This window comes from Macaca mulatta, chromosome 14 (assembly GCF_049350105.2).
Source record: "Macaca mulatta isolate MMU2019108-1 chromosome 14, T2T-MMU8v2.0, whole genome shotgun sequence".
Taxonomy (NCBI): domain Eukaryota; kingdom Metazoa; phylum Chordata; class Mammalia; order Primates; family Cercopithecidae; genus Macaca; species Macaca mulatta.
In genome coordinates, this window is record NC_133419.1 from 106902139 (window position 1) to 106926280 (window position 24142).

General features: G+C 36.0%; 1 protein-coding gene across 2 annotated transcripts; it reads right to left on the minus strand.

The window, feature by feature from the left end:
- Positions 1-235: 235 nt before the first annotated feature.
- Positions 236-23916, minus strand: KBTBD3 (kelch repeat and BTB domain containing 3). 2 transcript variants are annotated; one of them, NM_001260755.1, is given in 4 exon segments: positions 1491-3626; positions 8048-8292; positions 23004-23204; positions 23807-23916. In NM_001260755.1, coding segments are annotated over 2 exon segments (1839 nt in total). In that variant the 5' UTR covers positions 8281-8292; positions 23004-23204; positions 23807-23916; the 3' UTR covers positions 1491-2020.
- Between the last annotated feature and the right edge of the window lie 226 nt (positions 23917-24142).

Here is a 24142-nt window from a genome sequence, read left to right on the forward strand (position 1 = left end):
AAAAAAAAAAAAAACTAGGGCAGAAAACCTTCTGCATCAGAAAATGTATTAAATCAAATGCAGAGGGAGCCACCTAGGCTTTGATAACAAGAATGTTTCTGGAAACATTAGCATAAAGCAAAGGCCAATCAGGACAGCAGTGGAAATCAAGAAGATGATAGAACAATGAAGCAATATCAAAAAGGGATTTGATTTTGGGTTTCTCCTTTCTGAAATAGATGAACAATTCCTAAAGTCAGTGATGAAAACAATATTTATTTTAAACATACTCTATTAATATATATGCTTAAATTAACAGTTCAGTAAATCCACATATAGGTTATTCACTGTGTTATGGTCTTTCTCAAATAATTTGTTTTCAAAGCCACACACACACAAACAAAAGCCTCCACTGAATTTTCCATTTTTTTTAAACACGCAAAGTACAGAGCCAACTACTCATGTGCTTAGATAGGAAGGCCACCAATTTTACAGAACACTCCTTATAAATATGTCATCTAATCAGGAACATTCCTTGATTTTTAAACTTCATGAAAATGTACTCTAGTATTCCATTCCATTTTGAAAAATACATTTGGAACTTATGGTTGCATAAATTTATATGATAAAATAAGAGAATCTTCATTTAAGTATATTTCTACTTAGGAACACACTTTTAAAGAATGTGCACATTTGAGAAAGATTAACATTTACAACTGAGTGTAGAAAACTACATTTGGTTCCAGAGAAATACAATCTACACATTACCTGAGATGTAAAGCAGGGGTCTTAAAACCCAAAATGCCTTTTATCTTTTAAACTGATTAAAGAAACATATATTCTTGGAAGGCAGAATCACCTACCTGAGAACAATGACAACAGTACTCTTACACTGTTTGGGTTAAAGATCAAACATCTTAACAGATGCAGGTCGTGAATACTATTATCAGTACCAATAGCCAAGTCATTTTTTTTTAATTTAGAAAGTAATTCACTGAGAATAATTTACTGAAGTAGTAAACCAACAAGGTGCTTTATAGTTGGTGTACATCATCACAGAAAATTGATATGGTACTAATTTAAATCCTGAAATGTTTTATGTAGCTCAAATTTAGACAAAGCTTAAGAAATGCAATAATAATGATCCACTTAATTAGAGGTCAATTTTCTATGTCCTCAATTAGGCTGGAATCTAGCAGTGATACATAAAAAGTATTTTAGTACTAACATCCCAGAATCCAAAAATTTCCCATTGAGGGTTACATGCTAACATAAACTCAGGCCAGGTGTAACTTAGAACTACTAATTAAATCCAGAATGTTAATTTACTAAGATTGAACCAGAAAATGAGAGAGAGAGAGAGAGAGAGAGAGAGAGAGAGAGCACGAGCTAGAAATTGAAACCAACTGACACTGAAAACTAATAGAATCAGCAATTTTTAAAGCATTTAAGTAACTGCTAATGGCATTATAACATAGGACATTATGCTCTTAATGAAAAAATGAGTCATTAAAAAATTAAACTATTTTTAGTGTACTGTTTATAAAGCTGGGAAAATTATTTCTGAACTAAAAAAGGGTAAAAAGGGTACCTAAAAGAAGTTAACCAATCATCACAAATGATAGGAATTCAACAACTCATACCCACAGTAACAAGATTCTCACCGCTAATGTATTTTTTACTTCATATAAGATGCAGTGTAATTCATTTTTACTCTCTCAAGAGATTTCTCCCATCTAAATAGTACAAATCTTTTATGGACGGAGTACTTTAAAAATTAAAGTGTCGGAGTCTGTGATTTGTAGTTTCATGTGAAAATACTAAGTACTCTGGATTCCCCAAGGTTAAATTATATTCAATATAATTTTTGGTAAAATATATTTTGTATTTTAAGTTTTGGGAAACTGTTTATTTATATATGGTGTACATACATAATAACTAAAAGCAGGAACGTTTTATTCCATTAAGATGTATAGACCTTTTTACCTATCATTTTGGTTAACAAGTTTACGTTACTAGAACTGGACTCGTTTTAGAATGTTCAAGCACATAGATTAGAAAACCATGGGTCTCTGTATTTATTAAACTGAATCACCTGGCAGTAAAATTCTGTTAAGGCTCTAGGCATTGGTGAAACTTCTTCCCACTCAGACCTGTTGCTGTGGTAGACCTGCACTTCATCCGTGATTTCATCTGGTGCATAATCACCACCTAATATATAAATTTTATCTTCAATTCCAATTGCACCTGCATTAAAGCCTGCACACTCAAAAGATCCTTCGCCTTTCCAAACACAAGTGTCTGGACAAAAACTATAAACCTTATAGGTGGAAAGGTCACATATATACAGTGTACAGTTTACTGGTACAGCTTTAATTAATGTTGCATGAAAAAATTGTCCAAACTCTGCTACTAGTTCAGACCACTGATCAGTTGTAGCATTATATTTAAAAAAGCAATCAAGTGATGGGTTAAAAGCATCTGTAATCTCTACCTCTGATCCAAGAACATAAATTACATTTTGGCATGCACTTGCTTCTGGATAGTATATGCCTCTGGGTAATGGGCTAACAGATATCCATTCTTTGGAAAGCGGATTGTAAGATTCAACATCTAAAAGACTTTTAATGTCCCGGGATCCTCTAGTTTTTCCACCTATGACAAATAATCTATCGAGAGCCATAACTGATGTATGCATGGTTCTTGGTGTTTTCATAGTTGATACCAAGAAGAAATCGTTTTTGACTGGACAGTAGCACCAGGTTTGATCAGTGGCATCATGATATGACTCAGCAATATGCAGTCGAACCGTTCTACAACATTTCCCTTTGCAACCACCTGTCAAGAATATTTTCTCTCCGTAACTCGAAAGACTAGATCCTGGCAAATCAATCAGGTGTGATTGCGGCAGTATTTTCCATGAATCAGTTTTAATATTATAGCAAAATGTATATTGATTTTCTCCATTTTCCTCAGTTTTGTGAATGAATATATATTTCTCAGTTGTGGATGGTCGAGCATCGGGGAAGAGTCCACCAGAACCTTGCACACACTTAATTGCATCCATGATTATGTCAAAACAGTCTGTGCTTTTGAGTAAACTCTCTTCGTTGAACAGACAGTCCTGAAGTGTCTCCTCAGATAACTGATGCAATCTTACTTTTTCAATCAAATGAGGCAGATACTTTTGCCTTGATTCTAAGTTATGTTTAGTCCAACTAAGGACAACTTTCAGTACCATTTCTTCTTCAGGAACATTTAATTCGTCTGATTCCAGACATTTTTGTAGTACTCCAAAATTCATCTCTAAGAAATCACTGGATTTAAATAATAAAGAAAAGTGATGTTGTACAAAGTGTAATGCATGATCAAACAAACTGGTGGAGCCATAGCTATCTGATATAGATAATAACTGTAAACAATTGACAAGATTAATACTTTTTATTAAAAAGTCACTGCAAGCTTTGGATAGGAAGGAAACTTGAAGAAATGATGACAACTGGAAGAACATTTCCACATTATCATCTGTTATTTTTGTTTTTCCAGTATAGGCATAATCGAGAAATGCTTTTACTGCTTTGGAGGACAAATTAGTGATGGTAACACTTCCATCATCTCTTTCTTTCATGTTTACTTCAAACATAGCCCTGCAAAAATAAAGAACACACAAAAAAACAGGAATATTTTATTCCATGATTATTTGCAATATTACCTTAAGGAGGCTTCCTTACTCTTGACTTAAAATATATTTATAAAATCATGTTTTAATTGCATCCTAATATCTAGAATTATATACCATATTTATCTGCCAATAAACATATTACAAAATGCCTATATTACAAAATATGTACATTACAGCTGAGCTATAACAACTAATAAAAAAGACTATAAAAAGATTCAAATTTTGTATACTGATTTGATTCTTCTTTATTATTAACACTATTGGGGCAAAATCTTGCTGATGGCCAAATTTCTTTATTTATGGATTAATTAGTAACAACTGTGCTGGTGATAAGTAAAATTACTTAAAATATAATTATTTAGCGCTTAGAATTTAAAAGTCTCTTTCAAATTCATCTTTGATTTCACATTAATGAAATAGAAAAGAGTACAGTGAGATACCTGATGTCTCCAATGACTCTATTGTGCGGGCGAAATTCACCAAATAAGATACATGTCTAAAAAGATATTTTATAAAGTTCTTTAGGAGAAGGGGAATGTGATCTCCTAAAACTAAACAGCAACAGTGAACCACATCAAGCAAAAAGGTGGAAAAAAAAAAAGAATTTAATAGGCACTGAGAGATGGAGATAGGTCCCCAAATTTGAGTAATTAGACTAGCTTGAAAGTTTTTCATAATAAGTTTTGTTTTATTGCTACATGGTAAAGTTGACAGAATCTAAGGAACTGGGAATTTCTTTGGCTCAGTTTAGGTAAAAACATAAATTATTTGGAAATGTATTGTTATGGAGCAAAACGTATTTTACTATTGGTTCTGGTTTAATAATGATTTTTATTTGTGCCAGTATTGTCCAGGACGTCTTTCTGAGCAGTGTTCCTAGTTGCCCAAAGTATTCTAGGGGAAAGCCAATTTACTTATCAGAGTCTACTCCAGAAGGTAATGAAATCTATTTAAAAAGTACAACATCCAACTGAAAAATACAAGGGAACTTGCAAAATTTTACACATTATGCAGGGTTTTTTAATAATGAATATCAATAGAAATATTAGCCTGTGATAATAATTATATAGATTATTAAGACATCTACAGCAGTTTAGGATAACATTAAGAGTCCATATAGCCCAGCTGGCTATATTGTCCATCGGGCCCACCTGCCAGTGTATGTAGCCTCTGCCACTTATTAGCTGAGTGGCCTTGGGGAGGTAACTTAACTTTATTGTGCTTCGAATTCTTCATCTGAAAATGGAGGTACTGGTAGTATCTATGTCATTGGGTGCTCAGAGGAATAAATGGGTTAATTGATGCAAAGTATTAGCTTTTATTGCTATCATTATTTTAAGAAATGTTTTCTATCAGATTTGATGTATTTATAATTTACTATCAGCTTCCACATTTTCTTTGAAAAGACACATGTAAGATTATATTTCTATACTTCATCCTATTCATCTTAAAGTATCCAGTTAATATCTATCTCCAATTTACCATCTTATCATAAAGTATGTATAAAATGTGTGCGATTCCTTTTCAATTTCTTGTCTGCAATGAGACCTTCCGTCTCAATAATAATTTTCATTTTCCAAAAACACTGTAAGAGGGATATTTTCATGCATTGTGCACTTTTCTGACATTTTTATTTTACACTCCATTAAGTGAGTTTGATCATATTATGAATTAGCGGCATTATAGGGGAGTGTAAACTGTCAAATGTCTATTACATATGTACATATTTTAATGTGACCTATGTACTCATTTAATAAAGTACTATAAGTAATAAAGGATCTGATACTTTTGTTATTTATACCAGGTAGAAAACTTTAAAAATACATTGTTCTGATAGTAATTTTAAAAAGTAAAAGCAGACCTATAAAAAACTAGCAGTAAGCTGAACAAAGAACTATGTGCAAAAATTATGTATAAATTGAATAAAAAACAACATCAAGAAGAGTGCAGGTCTAGACATTGAAATGCCCTACACAGAGTATTTTATTAGCATGAAAACATTACAGGGAAATCAAGCTGTGTGTTCACACCAGATTATTTATATTTTTGCTAGGTTTAGAAATAATAATCATAGCAGCTAATATTAACTGAATGTAGTAGGTACGGTGCTAATTATTACTTATACATTATTTCATTTAAGCAATGTGATAATTCTATGAGTTAAGTCCTATTTTTATAATCCTACTTTTTTTACAAATGAGGAAACTGAGGCCTGAAGGGGTTAAGTAACTTGACTAATAAAACATGTCTAGTAAATGGCAGAGCTTGGATTTAGATTTAGGGCATATGTATTAAGAGGCCAACTACTTAACCACTGTACTACATAGTGATGAAGAGGGGACCTGAAGGATAAGGGGAAAGAAAAGAGTTACATGGAAGAAAAGAGAGGAGGGAAGACACTGGTGGAAATAAGAGTGACAGAGTATAAGACAGTAAGGGCCCCAGTGAAGTTCAAAGAACAACTTTGATTACCTGAGAGAAGAAATACAAAGAATAGATGAAGGCATATAGTCAAATTAGGCAAACAGCTAGTTCAAGACTGTTGTAGGCTCCTGGCCCCAGTAAACTGTGCTGCAGTACTAAGCCATTGCTCCCAATTTCAAAGCAAGAGCCCCTACAGGAACAGGTGTTTAGCAGGAAGTATATTTCAGTAAATTTATGTTTAAAAAAGTATATATCCGTAAATGTTTGTTGAATGAAATCTAGCTTGTAAGATTTACTCTAAAGGCAATAAGGGTGAGATCTAGTAAGATGGTGGTAAAAAAATAAGGGTTAAAATGAAGATTCAAAATAGTATAAATTAACTTGCATATAAAATATGTATCTTAGTATTTCTATATCTTAAACTTTATTTTTTTAATCGAGTTTATTGGAGATTTAAACCCTGCTTAATTCAAATTAAAATTGCTTTCATGAATGAACATAATGCAAAATATTGCTATTAGGATTTAAGTTTATTGTAATATAACCAGGAAGGCTGAAGATCAGGGTTTCACCAAAAGGGGCTTGTCTATTGACCAAGAAGCCTCACAGGATAGTACTACCTTGATACAATTAACACAGTAATTGCAAGGTCATGTGTCTGGCCCTTAACCTTGCAGAATCGGAAACCTGCTGTCATCATAGTGATTAGTGCAGTGTTAGGAATAGGACATTCTCTTTAGGGTGATCTACATGGGAAACCAAATTATATTCAGAAGGTTGCTTAGAATTAGAACAAGCTGAGTGCTTTTAAGAAATGCCTTATAGCTAAGAAGTACTTTTCCCTAATAAAAAGATATCTTTGCTAAGGAGAGGATAAATTTTAAATCGGTTAGAGCCTCCTCTCCCCATAATACAAGAATACAACATAGGACTGAAATTTGCTTTTCTTTCAGAGTTATTTTCTTCAAATTTTGCTTCCATTTTTGTTCAACCTGTCATCTTCTTTTTCTAAAATAATACAATACAGGGATTCCCCAAACAAAGCTGACACCATAATAAATTTTTTTTTTTTTTGTCCCAGAGTATTTCAAGGGATTAATGTTCCAGAGAACTTTGGTAAATGCTGACCTGGGAAGACCTGTACTTTAAAAAAAGGTAGTCTTAAAGTCTCTCCTACTAAAAAATCATGGCTGGGCGCGGTGGCTCATGCCTGTAATCCTAACACTTCCGGAAGCTGAGGCGGGTGGATCACGAGGTCAGGAGATCAAGACCATCCTGGTAAACACAGTGAAACTCTGTCTCTACTAAAAACACAAAAAATTAGCTGGGCGAGGTGGCGGGCGCCTGTAGTCCCAGCTACTCGGGAGGCTGAGGCAGGAGAAGGGCGCGAACCTGGGAAGCGGAGCTTGCAGTGAGTTGAGATCGCGCCACTGCACTCTAGCCTGGGCGACAGAGCGAGACTCCGTCTAAAAAAAAAAAAATCATTAGGTAATCTTGGTTCTAATTAGGTTTTTTGTTTTTTATTTTGTTTCTTTGAGATGGAGTCTCGCTCTGTCGCCCAGGCTGGAGTGCAGTGGTGCGATCTCAGCTCACCCCAACCGCAGCTTCCTGGGTTCAAGCAATTCTTGTGCCTCAGGCTCCTGTGTAGCTGGGATTACAGGCACAGCCATTGCACACAGCTAATTTTTGCATTTTTAATAGAGACAGAGTTTCACCATGTTGGTCAGGCCGGTCTTGAAGTCCTGACTTCAGGTGATCTGCCTGCCTTGGCCTCTCAGAGTGCTGGGATTACAGGCGTGAGCCACCGTGCCCAGCCTAATTAGTTGTTTTGTGTTTTTTTTTTTTTTTTTAAGAATTAAAAATTACTGTTGCATGTTCCTGTGGGGGAAAACTTGAGTCCAGTATAAAATAGAACCTAATTATCCAAATCATAAAATGTGAGGCATAGACAAGGTAAAGTACCTGAAAAAGTCACTGCATGCTGCTAACACACAACGATGACATGGGATTATTTCATCTTTCATAATTATTTTGAAATCATAAAAGACATTTTGTTCTCTAAAATTCTGTAGTACACTTAAGATTTTTTGTCCATGATCTTCTGACACAAGAAAGTTGTTTTTCTTCTCAGACGGAATTCCATTACAGGTGCTTCGTTGATTGAAAGCATATGAATTATCCATAGCCAATTCCATATGTCCTTAGAACTAGAACAAAAAAAAAAATCACTGATGTAGTAGAGACCTAATGTAAGTTTCAGACTCCAAAATTTGCCCTCTTGATGTGAAATACATAAAAATAGCCACTAAGAAACATAATAAGACAGTAAAATTTGTTTTAAACATTTGTTTTCCTGACATTTAATATTAAATTCCTTTTGAATTTTCATAAATGTTGAGCTCATTGGAATAAAAGTATATTTTTCATAAGGGCTAACATTCAAGCCTATGTAACTGTGTTAAATAGCCAAATGTACAAGTTGTATAAATAGCTTATATAGGATTTCACTACATAATTAATATTATTATTATACATAAGAAGTGTTATTTCTAACATAATTATTGAGTATATGCCCAACACAATCCCCCTCTTTTCCAATCCATTCTCTTCTGGTAGCAAAGTAGCTGTTAAAATGCTGATCTTGGAGCATAAACTATATGCCTCCTGAGGTTAGACTTTTACAAGATAATTGGTTGAAAAAGATCAGTGTTAGATTGCATTAATTATTTATGGCTTTAGTAAAGAAGAAAAAGGCAAGCACTTTTCTAAGTTGGGCTATTTAAAAGTAGAAAGGAAAACCACATATATCTTAATTAAGAAAGATTTTTTAAACATGAGGTCAGAAATCCAAGACAGGTAAAGATCAGATAATTGTGAGTATCTTGGAACTGCAAATTCAGCTCTAAACATAAAAGTTGCATTATCCAAAGCAAGGAAGTGGGAAACAGAAAGGAAAAGAGGATTGGGAACTTGGGGAGCCGGACAAATAGAAAACCTTGATTCTACATTTCTGTTCCAGTTATCACCCTAAAACGTAGTGGCTTAAGACAACAATTTATAATCTCTCATGCTCCTGTGAGTTGAGGTGATGCTTCTTGCTTGGGAGTTTTCATATAACTACAGGCAAATGGCAGCTGTGACTGAAGCCATCTGAAGGTCTGACTAGGTTACATGTCCAGTATGGTTTCCTCATTCACATTTCTTATGATTCAGCTGGGATGGCTAGAAGAGATGGGGATCTTTCTTCTTTTTTTTTGTTTTTTTCTGAGAACACTTCAATATTTATTGATTCATTTAAAAATAAGAAAAAAATTTATATAACTATATTCAATATATCTATTTAATATACATATTCATATATATCCATTTTATATACATGCCTTTGTATACAACTATATATAACTACAAAAATATATAAATGGATAACTAAAATAACTATTTTCCAAAACAAAAAAAAAAGTTTCTTGAGAAGGGTTACATTCTTTTATATTTTTGCAAATCTCTTTAACATCTGGCTTAATGGAAGACAACTAGATTCTCATTCCTGCTTCTTTATTCAATCTTTTGTGAAATCATATACCATGTGGGCACACATCTACAACCATCTTATCTTCGACAAACCTGACAAAAACAAGCAATGGGGAAAGGATTCCCTATTTAATAAATGGTGTTGGGAAAACTGGCTAGCCATATGCAGAAAACTGAAACTGGACCCCTTCCTTACACCTTATACAAAAATTAACTCAAGATGGATTAGAGACTTAAATATAAAACCCAAAACCATAAAAACCCTAGAAGAAAACCTAGGCAATACCATTCAGGACATAGGCATGGGCAAAAATTTCATGACTAAAACACCAAAAGCAATTGCAACAAAAGCTAAAATTGACAAATGGGATCTAATTAAACTAAAGAGCTTCTGCATAGCAAAAGAAACTAGCATCAGAGTGAACAGGCAACCTACAGAATAGGAGAAAATTTTTGTAATCTACCCGTCTGAAAAAGGTCTAATATCCAGAATCTACAAGGAACTTAAACAGATTTGCCAGAAAAAAACAAAAAACCCCATCAAAAAGTGGGCAAAGGATACGAACAGACAACTCTCAAAAGAAGACAGTTATGTGGCCAACAAACATATGGAAAAAAGCTCATCCTCACTGATCATTAGGGTTTTCTCTTTCTTAACGCACCCTCTCCAAGTGGCTAGCTGGCGCTTCTTCACAGCATCACAGTCTCAGAGTGACTGGGCTTTTTGCATGAAGCTTGGTTCTCCCAGAGCAGGTGTTCCAAGAGGCCTAGGTGGAAGCTAGATACTGGAGAAGTAGTCTAAATTGTCCTACAGCATCAATTAAAGCTCCATTCCAGGACCAAGACAATTGACCGTTGCGCTATGCAATACAGTAACCATGAGCCATGTGTAGCTATTTAAATTACTTGTAAGTAAATACAACTAAAAATTCAGATCCATCATTGCTCTAGCCACATTTAAGTGGTCAGTCATATGTGGTGTGATGAGTGACAACTTGTTTGGGACAGAGTGCCCACATTTTTGGTTAAACATTACTTCTGGGTATGTCTGTGAGGGTGTTCCAGACGAGATTAAACACTTGAATTGGTAGACTGACTAAAGCAGATTGTCCTCCCCACTGTAGCTGTGCCTCATCCTGTCTGTTGAAGGTCTGAATAGAACAAAAGGCTGAATAAGAAATAACTCTTTCTTTCTGCCTGACTTCAAGCTGGAACTCAAGCAGGAATTATACCACTAGCTCTCCTAAGTCTCCTGCTTGCTGACTGCAAATCTTGGGTCTTCTCAGCTTCCATAATCACATGAGCTAATTCCTTACAGTTTTTCTGTCTCTCTCCATATATATATATATATAAAACAAACACATATACATATATATAGTAAAAATACCTATACATATGTATAGTACAAATACATATACATATGTGTGTGTGTGTGTATCTATATATATCCCTTTGGTTCTGTTTTTCTGAATAAGTCAGATTAATACATCTGCCTAGTGACTACTATATTAAACAAAGCAAATATAAAACATTCTCATCATCACAGAAAAGTTCCACTGGATAGCCATTATACTGTGTGGAAAAATAGTGTGCCTGTGTGAATGTGTGTGTGACTGTGGAGGTGTGTATGTGCCTGTGTGTACAGGAGAAACTAATAGGTTGTAATTGGCAGTACTGCTGGAAATCTAAGTGACTTGTAGAAATAATTTTGTGTGTAGCGTTCTGAGTAACTGTGAATAGGGAGACATATTAAAAATGAGAGTGGGTATCATGGAGGAAGAGAGATAATGAAAGGCTTGGAGGTTAATTCTGAGGAAAAGGAACTAGAGAAAACAAAACCAATACCGATGGGTGAAGATGAGGGCAGAGAAAGAGAGCAAGAGAGACAGACAGTGCCAGATTGATTTATTATAAGCTCACATGATAATAGAGGCTAAGAAGTCCCAAGATCTATAACTAGTTAGCTGGATACCCAGGAGAGCTGACAGTACAGTTTCAGTACAAGTCCAAAGGCCTAAGAACCACAACAGCCAATGGTTTAAGTTTCAGTCCAAAAGTTGACAAGCTTAAGACCCAAGAGGAGTCAATTTTTCAACTTGAGTCCAATGGCAGGAAAAGACTGATGTATGTCCCAACTCAAATAGGCAGGATAAATTTCCTATTACTCAGTCTTTTATTCTATTCAATTCTTCATTTGATTGGATAAGGCCTACCACACAGGAAAATCTGATTTACTTGGTCTCCTGATTCACATGTTAATCTCATCCAGAAATATCCTTACAGACACGTTCAGAATATCTGACCAAATGTCTGGTCACCAGATGGCCCAGTCAAGCTTATAAATGAAATCAACTATCACGACAGTTCAAGTCTTGACTTAACAATGTTGATAACATATGACCTAGGATGGAAAAAGAGTATTTCAAATTAGAGTGAGGCATAAAGACAATTATACATGGCTAATGTCCCAGGACTAATTCTTTACCTCACAAGGCATCTTCATAAGTCACTTATAAGACTGTTTTTAAAACTATGCATGTTTTATCTCCTTTTCTAATATTTATAAAATACACAGATGTGACATATTAGCTTGTATAAAAATCATATATCTTCCCAAGAGTATGATATAATGTTGTTAAATAAGATGGCTATTAGCCTGAGATTACCTCCATAACAAGGCCTCTTATATAAGAGAACTAAAGCTTAACTTGGAAACATTTATTGTAACTGACTTAAAAACCAAAAACAAGCCTTAGCCAATCACAGTCAACCAACCTACTGGTTACAAATAGAGAATTTCCATCAGACAATATCCAAATAAGGCAAATGCCTAGCTGTAGTCAATCAGGTAATTTCTCTACTTTGTTTCCATGTTCAACCTATAAAAGCTTGCTGGTCACACTGCTGGAGTAGAGCTCTCTGAACCTCTTTCAGTTTTGAATGCTACCTGATTCATGAATTGCTCTTTGCTCAAACTCTGTTAAATTGTATTTGTCTAAAGCTTTTCTTTTAACAAAGTGAAATGAAAGAAAAAGGAGGGCATTAGAATCAGGCTTGAGTTCTAACGCTGGTTCAGCATTTAGTTGTGATACATTTGAGGCAAATAACTTCTAATTTTTTATTATTATTTTCATCATCTGTAAAATGCAGATAAACTGTATCTATCTGGTTGTGTTGTTGAGAATATTTTTTAAAAAACACATAATTGGCTGGGCGCAGTGGCTCACACCTGTAATCCCAGCACTTTGGGAGGCCAAGGTGGGTGGACCACGTGGTCAAGAGATTGAGACCATCCTGGCCAACACGGGGAAACCCCATCTCTGATAAAAATGCAAAAGTTAGCTGGGCATGGCGGCACACACCTGTAGTCCCAGCTACCCGAGAGGCTAAGGCAGGAGAATCGCTTGAACCCGGAACATAAAGGTAAAGGTTGCAGTGGGCCGAGATCGCACCACTGCACTCCAGCCTGGTGACAGAGATTCTGTCTCAAAAACAAAAACAAAAACAAAACAAAACAACAACAACAAAAGTAATTTAGCATATAATGTGTGTAAAATAAGTGGAAGTTAAGGCTTATTTTCTAAGAAATTTAACAGAAAAGAAAAGAAAATCATTTAATTGACAATAAGTTTACACTTATAAAATGGTGGAGGAAGGGACAAGAGAAGCAGCTGGGTGTGGTGGTGGGCACCTGGGGTGGTGGGCTCCCAGCTACTTGGGAGGCTGAGGCAGGAGAATCACTTGAACCCAGGAGGCAGAGGTTGCAGTGAGCTGAGATCGCACCACTTTACTACAGCCTGGGCGCCAAGAGCAAAACTCCGTCTAAAACAAAAAAACTGTTCAAAGAGATAACATTTATAAATTATTATAGCTAAATCAAAATTAAATTCTAAAAAAAGTTCAAGTAAGCCACAGGAGATAGAAAAAAAAAAAACAGAAATAAAAACAGAATAAACAGAAAACAGAAAATAAATTACAGACTTCAATACTGACATAATAATAATTGCACAAAATGTAAGTGGTCTACATACACTAATTAAAAGACAGATTACCAGAGCAGATTAAAAAGTGACCCAACTTTATGCTTCCTACAAGTAAACTGACTTCAAATATAATAAGTAGGTTAAAAGTAAAAGGATAGGAAAAGATATACTATGCAAGCATTAATTAAAATAAAGCAGGCATGGCAATACAATTACAAGATAAAGCAGACTTGAGCAGGGAAAGGAATGTTATGTAATGTCCATCCACCACCAAGAATACTAGCAATCAAAAATCTATATGCACCAAATGATACAGCTGTAAAATATGTGAAGTAAAAACTGATAAAACTGAAAAAAAAAAAAGACAAATCCACTATTATAGCTGGAGACTTCAACACTCTTCTCTCTAAAAGTAATAGAACTAGACAAGAAGTCAGTAAGCATATAGAGCTCAACAACACCATCAATCAACAGAATCTAATCAACATTTATAGAAAACTCCACCTAACAACAGCAGAATACATATTCTTTCCCAGTGCTCATGGAACATATATCTAGATTGACCATATCCTGTCCCATAAAACAAACTTCAAATTATTTAAAAGAATTGGAATCACACAGATTATATTCTTTCACCACAATGAAATCAAACCAGAAATCAGTAACAAAAAGATAACATAAACATCTCCACGCACTTGGAAACATAATAACACACTTCTAAATAATCCATGCATCAAAGAGAAAGTTTCAAGTGTAATTTAAAGATACATTGAACTGAATAAAAACTAAAATACAATATATCAAAATGTGTATGATACGGCTAAAATAGTGCTCAGAGGAAAATTTTTAGCGTTAAGTGCTTACTTTACTACAACTCACCCAATATGAAACATATAATTTGAACAGCCCTGTAACCATTAAGGAAATTAAATTTACCAAAAGTTTAAAGAAGAATACCAGTTCTACATAACTTCTTCAAGAAAACAGAAGCAGAGGGAAGATTCCCAACTAATTTTATGAAGTGAGTATTATTGTGGTACTCCAGACAAAGACAGTACCCAAAACAAACAAACAAAAACCAAAACCCCATACTATGGACCAATATACTTCACAAATATAGATGCAAAAATCATTTAAAAATATTAGCAAAAAAATTCAGCAATATATAAAAGGCATTATACACTATGGCTAAGTAAGTTTATTCAAGGATGTAAGGCTGAAAAGTATTTGAATACCAATTAGTGTAATTTATCCTATTAGGCAGCTAAAGAAGAAAAACCACAAGACCATATCAATTGATGCATAAAAACTGTTTGAAAAAATACAACACCCAGTTATGGGAAAAACTCTTAGCAAAAGAGAAAGAGAGGGGAAAAGTTCCCCCTTCTCAACTTAGTAGGGAAAATCTACAAAAAACCTATAGATAACACTATGCTAAATTATGGAATGCCTTCCCCCTAATATGAGGAAAACAGCAAGGATGTCCACCCTTACCACTGCTATTCATCAAAGTTCACACTTATTTCGAAATGTATTATTCAGTTTCCAAGGGAATGTAAGCTCTACCAAGCACACTAAAACAAGAAAATTCAATAAAAGGCATATACATTGGAAAGGAAGAAACAAAACTGCCTCTATTTGCAAATTCCGAGATAGCCTATATAGAAAATCCAAAGGAATCTACGAGAAAAAAACCTCATAGAACTAATCAGCAAGTTCAGCAATGCCACAGGACACAAGAGCATCACAAAAAAATCAATCATATTTCTATATACCAGCAAAAAACACATAGAAACAAAAATTAAAACAAAAACAAAAATTAAAAGTATAACAGTTCAAAAAAAATAAGTGAAAGAAATACTTATGTATAAATCTAACAAAACATGCACAGGACTTGTATGCTGAAAAATATAAAATGCTAAAAAAATCAAAGAAGACTAAAATGGAAAGACATGCCATGTCTGCAAATTGGAAAAGTCAACTTAATAAAGATGTCCCCTTAATTCCCCCTAAACTGATATAAAGGTTTAACACATTTTTTATCAAAATCCTGGCACAATTTTTTGTATATACAGATGAGATTACTGTAAAATTTACATGGAATGATAAAGAAAATAGAATATCTAACACAACTAAAAAGAATAAGAATGAGGGAAGTATCAGTCTACCTGATTTCAAGACTTACTATAGTTATGATAATCAATACTGTGTAATATTAGTGAAAGGAGAGACACATAGATCAGTGGAATGCAATACACAATAGAGAAATAGCCCCACACAGTATAGCCAAGTGACTTTTGACAAAGGTGTGAATGCAATTCAATGGAAGAAAAAGAATCTTTTTTAACAAAAAATGCTGAAGAAAATGGATATCCACAGACAACTTTACTTTATGTAAAAATTAAAACAGTTGATAGATTTAAACGTAAAATATAAACTTTTTAGAGGCAAATACAGAAGAAAATCTTTGTAACCAGGGTCTCATTTAATGAGCTCTTAGACATCAAAAGCACAACACATAAATGAAAAAAATTACTAGATTGGACTTTATATCAAAATTATATTTTTCCTCTGTGAAAGTCCCTTTATTTAAGAGGATGAAAAGACAAGCTATGAGCCAGGAAAAAAAAATTGCAAACTGAATCTGATAAAGAAATAATATATAAAGAAATCTGAAAACTTACCAGTAAAAACACCAAATAATTCAATTTAAAAAATACGCAAAAGGCACAAAGAGATATTTCACCAAAGAGAATATACAGATGGCAAATAAGCACATGAAAAGATGTTCAACATCATTAGTCATTATGAAAATGGAAATTAAGACTGCAATGAAATATCCCTACCCATCTATCAAAATAGCTAAAATAAAATATAATGACAACACCAAATATTTGAGGGCTTGCAGAGACACTGAATCACCCATACACTGCTGGCAGAAATAGTCTGGCAGTTTTTTAAAAAAACTAAACATACATATTACCCAACAATCATGCTGCTGACCATTAGAAAGAAAAGCTTATGTGTACACAATAGCCTCTACATGTTTCATAATGCTTCATTTGTATAGCCAAAAGCTGAGGGCAACCAAAATGTTGCACAATAGATGAAAGAGTAAACAAATCATGGTACATCCATACCATGGAATACTACTCACCATTAAAAAGGACAAAGTTTGATATACACAATTTAGATAGGTTACAGCAATCTGCACATGTGAGAAAATTACAAGAAACTACACACAAACATTGTACCAATGTCAAATTCCTGGTTTTGATCTTTTACTATTATTATATATGTACCCATTTGGGGAAACTGGGTGAAGGGTACATGGAAATTTTATCTTTACAACTTGTTGTGTAATTATTTTAAGATATTAAAAGATAACAAAAGATCAATCAATTCAGAAACTATTTTGATGTTCCAGCTTTCTTCTTGCTCAAAACATAGAAAATGCAAATAAAACATAATTTTTTAATTGGTATAAAATCATTCCTCTGTATTTTAAAATAAGTAGGAAATAAAATAGGAAAAAGGTAACTAAATGGGATACTTCCAAAAGAATAAAAACTATATTTCTGCATAGTGGCGTAGGTCCTGAGAATATCAATTTTTAAGACTCTAACCACAAACACTTTTTAATTAACTTTATTGTCATGAAAATCACGTATGTAGGCCGGGCGCGGTGGCTCACGCCTGTAATCCCAGCACTTTGGGAGGCCGAGGCGGGCGGATCACAAGGTCAGGAGATCGAGACCACGGTGAAACCCCGTCTCTACTAAAAATACAAAAAATTAGCCGGGCGCGGTGGCGGGCGCCTGTAGTCCCAGCTACTCAGGAGGCTGAGGCAGGAGAATGGCGTAAACCCAGGAGGCGGAGCTTGCAGTGAGCCGAGATCGCGCCACTGCACTCCAGCCTGGGCGACAGAGCGAGACTCCGTCTCAAAAAACAAAAAAAAAAAAAAAAAGAAAATCACGTATGTAATTTAGATCCTATGTTGGATTAAGTCTATTGAGCCTCATGGTTCATGAATAAGTGGACCACATGATGTAAACACAAAGTTATTTTTATTCCTATAAATAGTAACAAAAACAAGTTTTACTAGAAAATTTCAAGTATCCTAAAATAATATATAAGAATCACACAAACCTATTCACTTTCGTAACACCGTTTTAAAAAGTCTGCCGGCCGGGCGTGGTGGCTTACGCCTGTAATCCCAGCACTTTGGGAGGCCGAGGCAGGTGGATCACAAGGTCAGGAGATCGAGACCATCCTGGCTAACATGGTGAAACCCCATCTCTACTAAAAAAATACAAAAAATTAGCTGGGCATGGTGGTGGGCGCCTGTAGTCCCAGCTACCTGGGAGGCTGAGGCAGGAGAATGGCATGAACCTGGGAGGTGGAGCTTGCAGTGAGCCAAGATCGCGCCACTGCCCTCCAGCCTGGGCGACAGAGCGAGACTCCATCTCAAAAATAAGAGAAAAAAAAAAAAAAGTCTGCCAGGTACATTCTACACAGAATGATAAATCCAAGGAGCTGAATATTTCCATTTCTTAAATTTCATTTGAGTAAATCCTACTTGTATAAGTGTATTTTGCAAATAACAAAGAATATGGCATTTGGAACTAGAGAAATAGTCCTAAATGGTTCATTACTTACTAGTGATTCCTACTTAGTAGTGATTCCTACTTAGGCTCTCTGAGGCTTTGACTTCCTCATCTGCAAAGTGGACACATCTATGACACTGGACTGTTGTGAGACTTAAATGATACAATGAATATTAAGTTAATACTGTCAAATTATATGTAAATAATAATTAAAATCAATAACATTATTAACTGTTAAACAACTCTCAATTCTTGGCAAAAGATTTATAAGGCAATTATTTTTCTTCAAATATTCTTCAAAATTAATTACGTTATTTCGTTGCTTTTAAGACACAAAGTTTTTCACACTTATCTGAAACTGACAGGCATCTTATAATCACTCTGGTTGGGTAGTAGTCATGACATATTTGTCATTACATGCGTACTAAATTTGAAGAATGGATATCAGTATGTTGGAAGAAAACCTTGGATATAATAATGGACATTGGTTTAAGAAATGATATATCACTAATGCTCTAAACAGAGAATGATATTGTAAAAATAAAACATGGACACAGAGACTCTGAGTTGAAAATCAATGAAAAGACACTTTGAATGTTAAGAAGTTTTAGGAGTGCCTCAGCCAATTATTTTTGCTTATATTGTTCTTTGTATGTAGGTGCAAGGGTATTATACAATTTTTTAAAAAGAGGGCTCTTTGCATAAGTAGAAAAAATTCTTAGTGATAAAGAGTTGTGTCATAGCTGGCATTTTTCTTAGTAGTATATAAAATAATAGTGTACTTTATAAGATTGCACCCCAGCTTCAATGAAACACCTTCCTGCCCAAAACGCTGACTCAATTTTTAAAATGATTCTGTTATCCTTTTTTTAAAAGGCTTCCATTAAAATTTGATTTAAATAATTGAATAAAGGTACAAGAGTCAAGCCTAAGAATGAAGCCTTTGATAAAAAGTAATGACAAAAATCATGTGCCACTTAATAAAAGTAGAACATTAAACTAAAGCTGTGCTCTGCCTGATCTGAGCTTTGACTGGGTCCTGCAGTGATCTTAGTTTGGTCACTGATATTTCAATATACGGCATGATTTCTGGCCTAGTCTAGTAAATATTTATTATAGATGCTAACTATATGACAAGCACCGAATTAGGCACTAGAGTTAAAGAGAGAATAAAAGACAGACATGGTCCCTGCTTTTTTGCTGTCCAGTATCTGGTGAAGATGACATAATAAATAAGGTACACAAATAAATAATCATAAATTTTTATAAGTATCATGAAGCCACAAGTAGGAAGTGGAAATGAACAATGGGGGCATTCAATTTCAGACAATAACAAAAGGGGTAACAGGGAACATTTATATAGTGCTTATTATGTGCCATGCTTTGTACTATGTTTTTTGTTTGTTTGTTTTTTGAGACAGGGCCTTGCTGTGTTACCTAGGATGGAGGGCAGTGGCAGCATCACAGCTCACTGAAGCTTCAGCCTCCTGGGCTCAAGCAGTCCTCCCACTTCATCCTCCTGAGTAGCTGGGATTACAGTTGTGCATTAGCACACCCAGTTTTTTTTTTTATTTGTTTGTTTGTTTTTTGGTTTTTGGTTTTTTTTAGAGATGGGATCTCACTATATTACCCAGGTTGGTTTCAAACTCCTGGCCTTAAGTGATCCTCATGCTTCAGCCTCCCAAAATGCTGTTGACTACAGGCATGAGCCACCATGCCTGGCCCCATGCTATATGTTTTACACATATTCTTTTAATCTTCGAAAAAACTGGATAAAGTAGATACTTATCTTCACTTTACAAACAGAGAAAATGGACTTTGATAATTTAAGTAATTTGGCTAAGATCATATAGCAAGTAAGCAGGGAGGTGGTATGTGAACTCAGTTTGGCTCGAGAGCCCTTGTTTTCAGCCACTACAATACTAGGGAAAGCCTTTCTGAAGTGTCATTTGAGAACTGAATGACAAGAAGGTAAGGGATTAGTGGCGGAAATCACATATAAAGCCCTACAGAGGGAAAGGAGTCCTTCAGTTTTAGGAAATTAAAGGTGGCCATTGTGGCGGGAGTAGCTAATGAAAGCAAGAGGGTCAGGAGATAGGGCTGCAGAAGGCAGTTGCTACCTCAGTCAGGATCCAATGGGTCACAGGAGCTGGGCTTTATTCTAAGTGAAATAGGAATGACTGATCACTTTAAATTGGACAGTGACATGACATCATTTTTTTAAAAAATATTTTTCTAGCTAATATGTCAAGAATGAATTGAAAGGAAGAGAAGTAGGGTCTAAGTCATTCATTTATTCAACAAATATTGGATAGCTTATGGAGTAACAAATATTGTGGCAGGCACTATTCTAGATACTAGAAATACAGCTAAAAACAACACAGACAAGGGCCTCTACAATAGAGTCTACTTTAGAATGGTGAACACCTGCCCCCCCGCACACACACAACCCCCGCTTCCTTCTTATACATTAAGAGTTTCTCCCACCCTACTGGACATTTTCCATTAGCATGCAAATTCTAGTATCTTCCATCTTTAAACAAACATCAAACAAAAATCTATCCTTTGACCTTTTATTCCTCCAGCTACCATTCCATTTTTCTACTTCCTAAATCCAGAAAAACTTTAAAGGGCACTCTGTGGTAGCGTCACCTCCAGTTATCATCTCAACTCACTACGATAAAATTCCTTTTACTCCATTAAAACTGCCCTTGTCAATGTCACCACACTACCATCTTGAAGCTGAATTCTCACTTCTCTCTCCTCATCTTTTCACCTCTTAGGAATATTCACACCGTTAACTAGTCCTTGAAACACTCGTCTTTTAGTTTCTATGCCACAACATTCTTCAGGTTTCCTACCTTGCTGGCTTCTCCTTCTCAGTCTAATTAGAGGGCAATATAACATGAGAATTAAGGGCATGGATTTCTAGATTTAGCTCTGAAAGCAGGTTGTGCTTATGGCATGGAAGACATTGGAAGAGAGTGCTCCCCTTTCTCAGGCAGGCTAGAAAACTGATTAGTATTTCAGATGAAAAATGATGGTGGGTTATACCAGATTGTTAACAGTGGGAATAAAGAGAAACAAATGGATTTAGCTGTATTAGAAGTAAAACCAAAAACACTTGGAGATGGATTGGATATAGGGAATCAAAGAAAAGCAGCATCATGGTTTCTTCCTTGAGAAACTGGTAGAATTATAGAGCTATTGAAATAAGTCTTGGGTGAAAAAAAAAGTGTTTCAGGTAGAATAAAGTTTGTGACCCAATAAAAAGTTAGTGAATACATCTAAAAAACACCTAGACTTAGAGATGATTTATATAATGCCTTTCTATTGATATTAATACCTGGAAGAGGTTATGTCACACATAGGATCCTGTGTGACCAAAGTCACACAGACAATTGGTGGTAGAGCTGGAAATAGAATACGAATCCCTCAGAATCCTGCTAAGAAGCCACAGATCGGCACCAAGCAAGATGATCATTCTAGACTGAGTGAGCCCCTATTACTTTAGTCCTCTTCTTCCCCTGACCAATGCAATAAAAAATATTTTAATAAAATTGTTGGGTTCGTTTAATACAGTTAAGCAAGTTATAAACTGCATATTTACATTTCCTTAATAAAAGTGAGGGAAGTAAAGGCAGATAGAATATAAAAAGCAGTAATAAATCTATTGTGGAGTCATTAATAATATTTACTCATGTACACTATTTGTAAAAGGTATACATGACATTCCCTCTCAAGTACTGTACATTCTATTTTGCAAGATAACACACATGCAAATAATTCAGGACAATAGGAGAGATGTCATAAGGCAATACTAGAATAACTGCCAAATGAATTATATAAACAATACTGTTTTGGAAAAGGGTACTCTGAAGTAGGCCCTAAGAGAAGGTTTAAGCTAAGTTCTGGAGAATTTTTAAAAGCACACAGGGAAGGGGATTCAACAAACCTACAAAATATGTTCACGAGGGTAATAGGTTTGGGGCTGAGGTTTGGAAGTGGGAAGAGTGAGCTATTTTACACTGGGTGAACGAAGACATTCTGTTTGGTATGACATTTGGGCCTGAATGATACAGAGGAAACAAGGAATGTGATAATGGGAGAAGGGGAGAATATTCTACATTCTAGACCAAGTACAAATAATCCCTAAATTACTGTCTGTGTATTAGGCTCCATAGATGTAATACACAGAGCTCTTGTTCGATGGTAAAATAATGGGATATGAATTCCTAAATTTAAACAAATTCTCTTTCTGAGCTCATTGTCTCCATCAGTAATAACTAGTACACAGAACATGCGCAATAACGTACACAGAAGTGTTTGGAAACAGAAACTTAATGTACCAAACTTACAAAAATCAGTTTAAAATGACAGGAAGGAAAAGTTATATGATTCTCAGTTAAAAATGGAGAAGTGAGTTATGATCATTGCTGATATGGGTATTAGTATTATTTACATACCTTTACACTGTCTCTTATTGTACTTTTTATGCATATGATTTATTTGCTTTACCAGACTGTAAGCTCCCTGCAGCTGGTAACCAGATTTTCAATATGGCAGCTGACACAGGCTTTTGGTTAGCTAAGATGATATATTAAGCCAATAATTCATTTTACTGTCCTTTGGGGATCTGAATTTGTGTGTGTGTGTGCTCAGAATCCCATCTACTTTCGAGGGATTTGGGGGGCTTATGATATCACGAAAAGTTAATGAAGACAAGTATGGATAAAAACATAATAGAACCCATCTTAAATAGGACAGAAATCATAGGCAGGTAATTGTGTTAATTAGTACCGCTGGCCTTTGGCTGATATTTCCGGGCAGTCAGAGGAAGAAGGAAATCGGCTGAATCCCGCAGTACTGCACTTTAATCGACCTCCAGGTAGTCATTTACAGTCATCTGCAGAGACCAACTTTTCCCTGGACCAAAACCTGCAGGGCACTTGGATCGCGTGGGCTTTCATACGAGAGTCAACAACAGCCTACACGGAACAACTAAGGAAACAGACATACATCAATATGACCCTTCGCAAAGTCTGAGAAAATAACTGAGTAAAGTTATTTACTTGTTTCTGCGGCTAGAGCAAGGACCTCTTGTCATGATGGAAACACTGATGCCTCAACAATGGAATCCTGTTTTCTCGCTAGGGCTGTAGCCCAGGCTTGGCAATAGCAAAACAGCACCTGGGTCGCTTCATCGCCCCAAATAAAAAGCCAGCATTAGCCCAGCTGCTCGCTGGCAGCCTCTGATTCAGGCGGGGTCGGAGTCCCGCACTGGGGGTAGTGCCTCGGCTCGGCCTTCGGAGGGAGGGTTTCAGGTTGCCTGCTGCTAAGGGTCGGGAACATACTGTGTGAGGGTGGGTGTTAGGCCGATGGGGATGGGGGTAGGGAAAGAAGCAACTCAGGGCTGCCGCGTTGCACAACTCCAGGGGGCATCACTGCAGACCCCCTCCTAGAGGTGGAAATCTCTCGTGCCCCGTACACGAAGCAGCTGAAGCCAAGGACATTCTCTTCTCTGTGGGCCACAGGGGCCAACCCAGACCCCGAGAATAAGGGCTACGATCCCACTCCTCCCTCAGACCCCGGAGCTCACCCACCTGCAACTGCAGTCTCCGAAGTCTCCACCCCAGTCTCCCTGCCTCCAGAGGACTGGTTGCGATTGGCCTGCACCGCTGTCCCGTCAACTCTTCCGCAAGTGTGAGTGGCGTAACTGCCGGGCTCTTGGCCTTGGTCCCGCCCTTTGCGCGCCTCCGAAGCCACGCCTACGTGACGTCATACAATGCCGCAAAGCGCAGAGCTGATCTCCGTCTCCGCCCCCAGCTGCTTTCTCCGAGAGGAGGTGGCTGAGCTGGGGGCGGGCTGGGAGGGCTGTCGGTGGGCCACGTGCCCATCTGCGTAGCGACGTCCCGCCCCCTGCGCACGGACGCCGGGAA

Excerpts from the sequence above, each read along its gene's own strand:
- KBTBD3 (XM_015115578.3), bottom strand. The coding sequence starts at position 8,280 with ATGGAATTGGCTATGGATAATTCATATGCTTTCAATCAACGAAGCACC. Across the intron at positions 3,627-8,047 it reads GCATGCAGTGACTTTTTCAG|GGCTATGTTTGAAGTAAACA; the intron begins GTACTTTACCTT and ends TTATTTTTGCAG.